This window comes from Pinus tabuliformis, chromosome 5_1, assembly GCF_031772625.1.
Source record: "Pinus tabuliformis cultivar Carrire ecotype Pingquan chromosome 5_1, CPIR1, whole genome shotgun sequence".
NCBI lineage: Eukaryota > Viridiplantae > Streptophyta > Pinopsida > Pinales > Pinaceae > Pinus > Pinus tabuliformis.
This window is the reverse complement of record NC_142305.1, coordinates 124,789,255-124,800,459: the sequence shown is the minus strand read 5'-3', so window position 1 is coordinate 124,800,459 and position 11,205 is coordinate 124,789,255. Positions and strand designations below refer to the sequence as shown.

At 40.6% G+C, this 11,205-nt stretch overlaps 1 protein-coding gene across 1 annotated transcript; it reads left to right on the top strand.

Moving 5' to 3' along the window:
* The first annotated feature begins 205 nt into the window (after positions 1-205).
* Positions 206-3,517, top strand: LOC149163732 (cytochrome P450 716B1). Its single transcript, XM_089431834.1, has 3 exons — positions 206-1,386; positions 2,707-2,894; positions 2,973-3,517. The coding sequence occupies exons 1-3, from the start codon at positions 390-392 to the stop codon at positions 3,285-3,287; spliced, it is 1,500 nt and encodes a 499-aa protein (XP_089287960.1). The 5' UTR covers positions 206-389; the 3' UTR covers positions 3,288-3,517.
* The last annotated feature ends 7,688 nt before the right edge of the window (positions 3,518-11,205 follow it).

Sequence of the window (11,205 nt, the reverse complement as noted above, 5' to 3'; positions counted from 1 at the left end):
TACTTAAGAGTTTGTCTTTTTTGACATAAGGAAACACGTTAACTGGTAAAGACTTAAGAGTTCGTTTTTTTAACAATAAGGAAACACGTTACGTTAACTGGTAAAGACTTAAGAGTTCGTTTTTTTAACAATAAGGAAACACGTTAACAAAGTCGATAAAAAAAAATGGGTCGTAGTTATCCCAGGAAAACGTTGCTCAAATGGATTGGTTCTTCCTACAGGGCATCCAACACCCCGTTGGAGACACGGTGTCACTGCCTGCAACATAGATATATATATGTATAGGGCCTTCACGCCCAACAATAAGCCACTGTTTGTATGTGATCTCCGGGCCTTGAGCTTATACGTTTTTCAGTTCCAGGTTTGGAGCCCGTCAAATTATACTTACCATGATTTGGAAAGAAGCTGCGACAGTGCTACACAAGGCCCAACATCTGGAGAAGCCACCCTTCATCTTCACTGTATTTATCGCATCTTTTATAGGATTCGCCGCCTTCTCTTATCTCATCACTAACCGTAGAACTAGGGCATTACGAGGAATCCCGCCCGGCACCTTTGGATGGCCTTTGATCGGCGAGACATTAGAATTTCTGGGATGCCAGAGAAGGGGAAGTCCTCAGGATTTCTGTGACCGTCGAACACAGAAGTATGGAAACGTGTTCACCACTTCCCTTGTTGGGCACCCGACAGTGGTATTCTGTAGTCCCCAAGGCAACCGCTTCTTGTTCGCCAACGAGAACAAACTGGTGGTAAATTCATGGCCCACCTCTGTGGGAAATCTCTTCAGAAGTTCTTTAATTACAGCAGTTGGAGACGATGCGAAGAGGTTGAGGAGAATCCTGATGACGTTCCTGAGGCCGGAAGCCCTTCAGAAATTTGTAGGGCGAGTGGATTCCATGACTAAAGATCACCTGGCCGAGTACTGGATCGGTAAAGATGAGGTGAGGGCTTTACCTCTATTGAAACGTTACACTTTCTCTCTGGCTTGTGATTTGTTTTCCAGCATAAACGATCGAGAAGAGCAAGAGCGGTTTTGGCATCATTTTATGGTTTTTGTGAAAGGAGTAATGCAGATTCCCATAGATCTACCTGGTACGCGATATAACAAAGCCAGGCGCGCAGCTAATGCCATTCGCCAACAACTCGGCAGCATTCTTAATGAGAGGAAATATGCATTGGCTATGGGAAAAGCTTCTCCAGAGCAAGATTTATTGTCTTTCCTGCTCTCTAATGTTGACGAGCAGGGTTCGTCTCTCACAGACAACGAGATTCAGGACAATATCCTTCTGCTATTATATGCAGGTCATGACACCAGCAGTTCTACTTTGACGGTGCTGCTTAAATTTTTGGCGGAGAACCCTCAGTGCTATGAAGAAGTACTAAGAGGTACGCCCAGTCAATCAATTATCCTCCAATACTAGAATTAGAGATTGATTTATCGTAGCATCTATTATGTTTTCCGGTGGGAGGCCTCCGTGCTTTTTTAGGGCAGTTATGTTAGAGAATAAGTAGGTGGATGATTCTTGAGATATTTATCTGTGAACCCTAGTTCTGTTGAAAATATAGATGGGTATTTCTGATGATGTCCATGTTCCCCTACCCAGAGGACTAGCTTTTTTTTTCCACACAGGAAAAATTGCTTTCTATTATATAAAATGAGAAAGTACATATATCAGAGAGAGGGATTCTCAATAGCCGATGAAATCCATTACCACTCTGTACAATTAACCTGGAACTGGGAAAACAATGTCATATACCTCCTTATGGTAGATAGGAATCAGCATAGGTCAAGTCAAAAAAGCCCGACAAGCCAAAAGAAAACCTGGTGATGATCATTCCAAAAAAACAGGGGAGTGACAGAGAGCCCTGCAGACCAAAAGAACTCCTTAAATAGGGATGGGGCATTCCCCTATCTGAATGCCATCTTCAAATTGCTGGAAGATAATATGATGAGGATCGGAGCTGCAGCCCATTTTTGAGAGGGTATCTGCTTCACAGTTTTGGGTCCTATAGATATGCAGAATAGATATATGATGGGACTTGGCAGACAGAGCTTTGATGTGGAGCTTCCATGGGTCAAGTGCTGAAGAATTTAAAGAGCCCTTGTCATTAGCCCATTCTATTACTATTGTGGAGTCACCAAAAACAATGAGGTCTGTGAGATTCAGCCATATTACACAGGGAAGGACCCCAAAGTGTCAGTCAAGTTGACTGGGGTGTTAGATCCCAAGCCACAGTGCCAATAAAATCTATAAAAAACCTCACGACCAATATGAATGGCCACACCACATCCACAAGAATCAAAAATTGATGCGCAGTCAAAGAAACCCACAGGATAGGCTGACCAAAGGTCTCTAGGAGGGACAGGACGTTTATGAACAAGGGGACAGAAAATTCTGAATAGTAAGAAAGAATGCTGTAACAGGTCCTCAAGATATTTGGCAAAACTTGATCAAAATATAGGCATTTCTAGACTTCCATATACACCAGATAATAAAGAAGGCCAAAGTACTATGTGGTTTGTAATCCACTGTCCACCAACCGAGGCAAGAGATTATGTCCGGACCATCCCAATCAACAGGATAGTTCATCATTTGAAGTACCCAATAAGTGGGTGCGAAATTAAGTTTCTTTCGTTTTTTAAAAAGCACTTATATCATTTGTTACAGTTTTCTTAAACCCTAAAGTTTCATTTGATATTTCCAGAGCAACTGGATATAGCAAGTTCAAAGAAGGCAGGGCAACTTCTAGAATGGGAGGACCTCCAAAGAATGAAATATTCGTGGAGAGTTGCTCAGGAAGCGCTTCGGCTGTACCCTGCTGCTCAAGGAACTTTTCGCAAGGCCATCAAAGATTTCACATACGAGGGATTCACAATCCCTAAAGGATGGAAGGTGAGTCCCTGCCTCAAATCCTTGTTTCAGAATTTTACTGAGATTAACTATCTTACTATTATTGGGTATTATGAACAGTTGTATTGGACCGTCAATTCGACCCACCGGAAATCTGAGTATTTCAGCGACCCGGACAAATTCGATCCATCGAGATTTGAGGGAGAGGGACCTCCTCCCTACACGTTTGTTCCATTTGGAGGTGGCCCACGAATGTGCCCGGGTAATGAGTTTGCAAGAATGGAAATTCTTGTTTTTCTCCATAATATTGTAAAGAATTTCAGGTGGAATTTAGTGAATCCCTGTGAGCAGGTGATTGTGGACCCCATGCCTGTCCCTGTCGATGGATTGCCCATAAAACTTGTTCCGCACGACGAAGGGAGGATTTCCGTTTAGAAGGAACCGTGACCAACCCCAATAATGCATTTCAAATAAAGTGGTAACTGGATTTGCACAAAATTATATTCTATTTTATTTAAATAGGATTCCTTCTCTTTGATACACAACTTGTTGGATTCTAGAATTGGTGCCATGCTAAGGTTTACAAGAGGATTAGGTTTCTTAATGTTGAAGATTGATACCTTGCCATTTATTTATTAAAGAGGGTTAGGTTTTTTAATGTTGAATATTGTAGGAATTTTTATGATGATACTTTGCAATTTATTTATTAGTTTATTTTTGAAAGCTTTTTTTTGGGTTGTCAAAAATAAATAACCGTTTAATATTTATGATATTCTCTTTAAGTTTGATGATTCCATTGGCATTATTTAAAGTTCCTAGCTACTTATTGTCCACATATGATAGACGTTTCTTTGTAATTCCAATAGACATTAACCCATTATTTTCCCTTCATTCCATGCCTTGTTCTACCTGTTCACTTGAAGTGATATTGGAATTTAGCTAGATTTTGGGTAAATTCATGTGAGAAAATGTTTTGGATTAATCAATTTGTGGTGATGATATCATTTTATCCCTTGCCATATTGGTATCTCTAAATGTACTTGGATAAAAAAATTGAAGAAACATAACAAATGAGTAGACTAGAATTGGAGTATTTTCAACTCTAATTTTGAGGTTGGCTCTCTCCTTGAGCTTTTCCATGACTTTTACCTTTGTATTTAACTTTCAAGGGGGTGTCATTATGATTAGGTAGGTTCTAAATTTATTTAATTTATTTAATTATCCTATATTATTGTTCTTTTCAATTAAGAATAAATAAATCTATCCTATCCACATTTTTGGATTTACAAAACCTCAATTGGGTTTTTCTTGAGTGCTTTTCCTCCTTGTACAAAAATCTATCCAACCATGAATTTTGGAATCTATAGGGGAAAATGATGCTTGGTTAGTTATGTGTTGCAACATTTTTTCTAATCCATAATTGGTCTTCTTCCTATTCTATTGAAAAACTACAAATGTGGATTTTTTAGTATCCTTATTGGTGTTTACACTATCCAATTTATTGATATTCACTCTAATTGATTGGATTGATAATTTATTTGGAATCATCATACATACTAATATATTAAATTCTTTTTATACATTTATCTATAAAATAAATATTTGATAAATGACTATATAATAAATAAATTTAAAGGGAAAAAAATTTCTTATATGTACTTAACCATTTTTTTTCTATTATGTAACATAAACCCAAATTGACACTATCATTACCTCAACCTTTTTTTGTATATATTTCTTACACTCCATAACCAATCAAGGGAAAGATAGGAAAAAATTCCAAGTGAACCAAAATATATACAATATTTAATCTACCCACATGTTCTTGAAGTTCCAATGACCTGTTACTTGTAGATTAGTTAAATTGAGAATTAATTTTAATATTTAATTATTAATCCAATTTGGTCATAGACATGCCACATAAATTAGTGTGAATCAATATTTTTTTGCCTATTTTATTTTAGATAAACCATTGCATTTAATTCTAAATTTTAATTTTTAATCTAATTGAATAATTGTAATCGACATAAATCGATGAGTCACTATTATCTATCACTAATTCATTTTCAACCAATCATTGCATTATAATTATTTAAGCATGCCATTTTTCCTCTTTATTAAATAGTAATTACATTATTAATGTCCAAATTGGGACTTCTGTGGTTAGATCTACCGGGTATGATTTAATAGGTCTGCCGATTCCTGTCTATATAAGATCAACCCTTCAGTTTCTAACTTACAACGCTATTCGAGTGGTGTTTGAAAAGAAGATCGAGAGCCAATTAGACGCCAACGTTACGCGAGTCTTCCAACTTCGCCTCGATCATTCTATCTAGCCAGCGCTCTGAATTTTCAATCCATGAAGGTTGGTAAGAAGCCTAAGTTTGCTAATAACCCTAAATACGTTTTCGATTGCTGCTATGTATTTTTTTGGGAAGTTTGAAATAGATCAGGGTTTGCGGCTCGATTGGGCTCTCCAAGGTCTGTGGCTCTCCAAGATCTGCGACTCTCCAAGTTAGATCTGACACGTCTGCAGCTCTCCAAGTTAGATCTGTGGCTCTCCATCACCCGAACGTGCAAGAAGAGATTTGATTACGCATAGGTCTTGCGGTTCTCCAAGTTAGATCTGCGGCTCTCCATCACCCGAACGTGCAAGAAGAGATTTGATTACGCACAGGTCTGCGACTCCTCTCACAGGTCTGGCGATTCCTTCTGCAGTTAGATCTGCGACTCGATTGGGCCTTCTATGGTTAGATCTGCCTGGGTATGATTTAATAGGTCTGCTGATACCTCTGCGGCTTTTAGGTTTTATATTTCTCCAGATCCGCGGCTCTATTGAGATATAGAGCGGCTCTCCAGATCTGGGGCTCTCCAAGTTGTAGATATGTCGATTCCGTAGCTTCTCTTTGGCAATCTTCTATACTCAACAGGACAGCATTCTCCAGATGGCTCCCAGCTTTGCGAAAATAGCTGCTGGCTCAGTTTTGTCTGCCTCTAGGGGTCAAGCTAATGCCCATATCATCAGTGAAGCCCCAGCTCCCACTATCTAGGTCGTCTAGGCCTCACTCGATGAGGCTTTGAAGTTCTTTGAAAGTGCCCTAATATGTCGATTCAATGGTTTTTGGCCGCCGTTGACAGTTCTCCACAGTTGGATTTCGATGGTATGGAAGCCTCTAATTCTTGATGCAATTAATATCCACCCCTGTGCTAAGGGTTTCTTTATAGTAGATTTTGAAAACCCTGAAAGCAAACAATGTATTCTAGATTCCGACCCTTGGTTTTGGGAAAAAGCAGGCCTATTCATGAGGCCATGGAACCCATCATTCGATCCCTCAAAAATAATGATAACCTCAACACCAGTTTGGGTGAGATTGCCAAACCTACCCTTGCATCTCTAGAATTTCTTTTCGCTAAAAGCCATTGGAAATGCAATTGGGAAATTTTACTACAGGTGCCCAGAAACAGAGGAGTATGCCAGAACCACCTATGCACGTATCTGTGTGGAAATGGACTTCAGCATCGAATTCCCAGCTAAAATACACCTAACAAGTAAAGACTATATGTGGAACCTGAAACTCGATTATGAAAGTGTCCTCTTTAGATGTCGATCCTGCTTTGAGACAGGCCACCTAGCCAAAAATTGCCCAAAAGCCTCCCAAAAAAATTATGCTAGAAAAAATCACCATAGATCTACATGGTGGGAAGGAGCACAAAAGGAACACTACACTGTCATCAAAGAAGAATACTCTCGAGAAAACTTTGAATCACAAGAAATCGGGCAAGAAAAAAACAACTCTCAAGACAAGTAGGGGGAAAGCCCCACCCAACAACAAAAGAGTGAACTCGACAACCCCTCAAGTTATGAGGGTTCAAATACCGCACAAAATAAATCTCCATTTAATAGCAAAGCAGATCTCCTAGACCAAACTTCTTCTTCGACTATCTTCAAAAGGACGAACACAATAGATCGCGAAGCTAAGACACCAATGTCCCAAGAATCAAAAGAGATGAAGGAGATGCAAGATAAAGAAAATTGGAATACCGTAGAGAAAAAAAAGAAATCTACAGCACCAATCTCGCCAAGAAAGACGAGGAGCCGGACAATTAGAAACTAAGAAAGAAAATGATAGGTCCAATAGACCAATTTGGTCTCAGTGGACGGTAACCATCATCATCATCATCATCATCAATAATATTATGAGTTTTGAAACTTTAATTATATCTTTTAAAGTAAAATAATGTTAATAAAATTATTGAACTATAATGCATGGCGTACCACTCTCGGGGATGACCGGGTGCCTGTTGTCGATCTATCGCCTCATTCAATGCAGGGTGGCGGACATGCATTTCATGAACGTCGTCACAAGCACCGGTCTATTAAAACCACTCCACCACCTCCGGCTCTAGCTTTAGACAGTGCCACCCTGGTCGACCGCATTAACAGTGTACAGAAGTGTGCTCTAGTTGGCCGATGGTATTTCTCAGTAATGCAGGACTCTGAGATGCAAAATTGGTTAGGGAAGAAATGGAAAACTATGCTCGGATACCTGCCTACTATGGTCAAATTAATGAAAGGTTGGTACAGTTTTCATTTTCTCAGTCAGGAGGACTTAGAGAAAATTAAGACCATACCATGGGTTCATGGAAAAAGTTTCCTGGCCCTGCATAATTGGTACATAGGATATAATCCCTTGCAAAATACACCTATCAATAAGTTGATCTGGGTAAAATTACCAGGCCTGCCTATCAAACTATGGACCAAACAGGCTCTAATGGACATAGGAAATGCCATTGGAAAATTTGTTTATGTGGATCCGAGATGCCTTGGTGCACAGGACAAGAGAGTCGCTTGGATTCTCATTGAAAAGGAATATCGTGGGGGATTCCCTGATCACATCAAACTGCATTGGGGGGATATTAATCTCCATCAAAAGCTGGATTACTGGGGGGTTCCCTTTTGTTGCTCTTTCTGTCACCAAACAGGGCACCCACGTGAACAATGTCCTCTTCGGCCTGGAGGTCACCTACATGGCCGAAAATGCTACAATGGCTCCACATTGTCCAACTTGGATAGGGAACGTCCAAGCCTGAAGGGTCAACGAGTTGCGTCACATAATCAGAATATGCCTCAACCAGGTATGCCACGGAAACAAAGCTCTTATCACCCACTTGCTTTTGGATCTTTTGTATCATATCCAATCTCCATTCCGTCCTCTCTGAATATCACTAATAAGTCAGACTTTCCATTACCTGACAGTCCTGCACATTTTAATTGCCTACCTCCACTGGAACCTACCCCCTGTCAGGATTTACCAGCTCCTTTTCCACCTCCACACCCCTACCATGACATACCATCCACTTCACATGTCTCATATGTACCCTCCCCAATACCACCCCGTTGTCAACCCAAGGACAAAGGCCCTTGTCTTAGTGTCACCCCCCCACCCAACTCACCTACTGCCTCTCCTACAAATTCTGTCAGAAGTGACCTGGACTTCCTTTTACAAAGAAAGACCCTAGACCTACATTCTCTCACTATCCACAAACCTAGGGACTCTACCTCCCCCCACATCAGCCCTACCTCGGTGGGTAACATTACCGTCTATCGGAAGCAGAACCGAGGTAGCTGACATTTCCGGGGATGAACTAAGAAAAACCCTTTTACCTCCCCAATGGATCGTTTTCTAGTTGATGTTCGAATTGTAGACATTTCTCCCTGAGGGGCCCTTAGAGCACGACAGCCTGATAACCATCTCACATGACTTGCATCATCTCCCTAAACATCTGGGGTCTGGGGGCTGCCCCTAAATTCTTAGCTCTCAAAAACCTGTTATCCTCACTTCACCCATATATCATTCTCATCCAGGAATCTATGCATAGTGTCCCACAAGCTGTTCTATACTTTCAGAAAATGTTTCCGAACTGGTACATTTCTGCAACTGCTGCTTCGGGCCTCTCTGGTGGTTTGGTGGCCTTATGGGACCCTGCTTGGGTTAATATAAAGGCCTTTCGGTGTTTTGCGGGTATTCTGCTAGAAGCCGGCTTTCACGGAATACCTGGCCATGTTCACATTCTCAATGTATATGCTCCCTACAAAGACAGATTCATTTTTTGGGATTGTCTTTTCTCCTCTGGGATGATGGAATTGGTTTCTCTTATCATTGCGGGTGACCTAAACTGTACCATAAGTCGTGATGAAGTATGGGGTCACTACAAAAAATTGACCCCTTGGCAGGATTGATTCAAGATGCCATCGTCTTGCATAATTTTGTGGACATATGCTCGACTAAAATTGTTCCAACGTGGGATAATGGTCGTACTGGCATGGCATATGTGGCCAAGAGACTGGATCGCTTTCTGATCCACGAACAATTGCTGGAGCGACTTGGGGATGTTCGCGCTGAAACCATCAACAATTTCATTTCTGATCACAAGCCTATCTCACTTCAATGGAGAAAAATAGGCATTCGTATGGTCATCCCTTTCAAATTCAACCGATCCTGGTTGGAAGATCTAGATTTTAATAAGCTAGTACTGGAGACTTGGGGTTGACAATCTCTTCCTGGCACTTCCCCCATGATTAATCTCCCTGACAAATTGGACTCCCTTCGTGGGAATGTCAAACACTGGTAGAAACAGAAGTACAGGGACCTCAAGAAAGAATTTATTGACATACAAAATGAAATGGACTTGATTCTGCCTAAAGTGTCCTCCCACTGTCTTTCTGCAAAGATTCGGCTCCGCATTCATACACTTGAACTCCATAAGAAGAATCTTCTTTCTATCGAAGAATCTACTTGGCGATTGAAAAGCAGGGTGACCTGGATAAAGGAAGGAGATCGCAATACCAGATTCTTTCACCGTTATGCAAATCATTGCCGCAATATAAACTCCATCTAGGAGATTATGGATGAGGACAGCCAAATTCATCAATCACAAGAAGGAATTTTCAATGCTGTTGTACAATACTATCAAAAAGCATATGGCACGAATGATAATATAATGGCTGAGGACCTAATTTGGGGGATAGAACCTTATCTAATTATGTATGAGGCAGAACAAAATGATGAACTATACAAGGAAGTCACGGAGGAAGAACTTCTGAATGTGCTAAAATCTTTTAAGAGTGATAAAAGTCCGGGTCCTGATGGATGGACGATAGAACTCTGTACACATTTCTTTGAACTTCTTAAAGGAGATTTACTGGGCATGGTGGAAAAGTCCAGGACCACGGGCTTCATACACCAACATATCACCTCTACATATATCTCCCTCATTCCAAAGAACAGCAATGCAAAATGTTTCTCGGAATTCAGACCTATATCCCTGTGCAATATTATATACAAAATCATATCAAAGACCATTGCAGGCAGAATGCGCAATACTCTTTCGCGCTATATTTCACCAGAATAACATGGCTCTCTCCAGAACTGGCTCATCCACGATGATGTTGCAAATACATAGGAGAGTATGCACACGATATACACCAAGAATCTAAATGCGGCTATTTTTTAGATTGACCTGAGGAAGGCATATGACTGCCTGGATTGGGGCTTTCTTCGATGTATCCTTATCAAAATTGGACTAAGACCTAGATGTATAGATTGGATAATGGCATGTGTGGATAATGTTAATTGTGATGTCATAATAAATGGTTATCCAACAAAATATTTCTGGGTTGCTTGAGGGCTGCGTCAAGGATGCTCACTCTCCCCTCTTCTCTTCATTCTAGCGATGGATAGCTTAAGTCTACACATAAAAAGAGCGGTTATGGAGGAACAATTTCAGCCACTGAAGATGGAAAGGAACATCAGCATCTCGCACAACCTTTTTGTCGATGATATCCTTATCCTGGGTATGCTCTGTCATTTTTCCTGGTTATATCTCTTTCATATCTTCAACAAATTCGTAAATGCTTCTAGACTGCTGATCCAGGTGGATGTTGGTGGCCACCCGCCTATCCCATTTGGACCCCCATAACTGTCTCTTTCAGTTTTTCTATTTCCTTAATTATAGCACAATTTACTATTTTTAGCAGTTTTTCGGGTCCTAAACTTTCGGAGCCGTTTTGAGGCCCTAAACGACATTTTTTGGGAAATCCACCACCAGCGATTTTTTTATTTAAAAATCATCTTTTCTGTCATAGTCCTCGGAGAGATCTTTCCAAAGGGCTATCATGCGCGTCAAACGGAGATAGTACGACCAATTCGCGACCTCGGGAAGTTGATGTACCAACTTACCCAAAAACGGGGCCCACAATTTTTCGTTTCATCTTCTAGGGTTAGGTTTTGGAATGTGAAGGGTTTTCCATTGTTTCTCAACAATAAATAGGCGCTCGAGCCTCATTGTAACA

Excerpts from the sequence above, each read along its gene's own strand:
- LOC149163732 (XM_089431834.1), top strand. The coding sequence starts at position 390 with ATGATTTGGAAAGAAGCTGCGACAGTGCTACACAAGGCCCAACATCTG. Across the intron at positions 1,387-2,706 it reads CTATGAAGAAGTACTAAGAG|AGCAACTGGATATAGCAAGT; the intron begins GTACGCCCAGTC and ends TGATATTTCCAG. Across the intron at positions 2,895-2,972 it reads CAATCCCTAAAGGATGGAAG|TTGTATTGGACCGTCAATTC; the intron begins GTGAGTCCCTGC and ends TATTATGAACAG.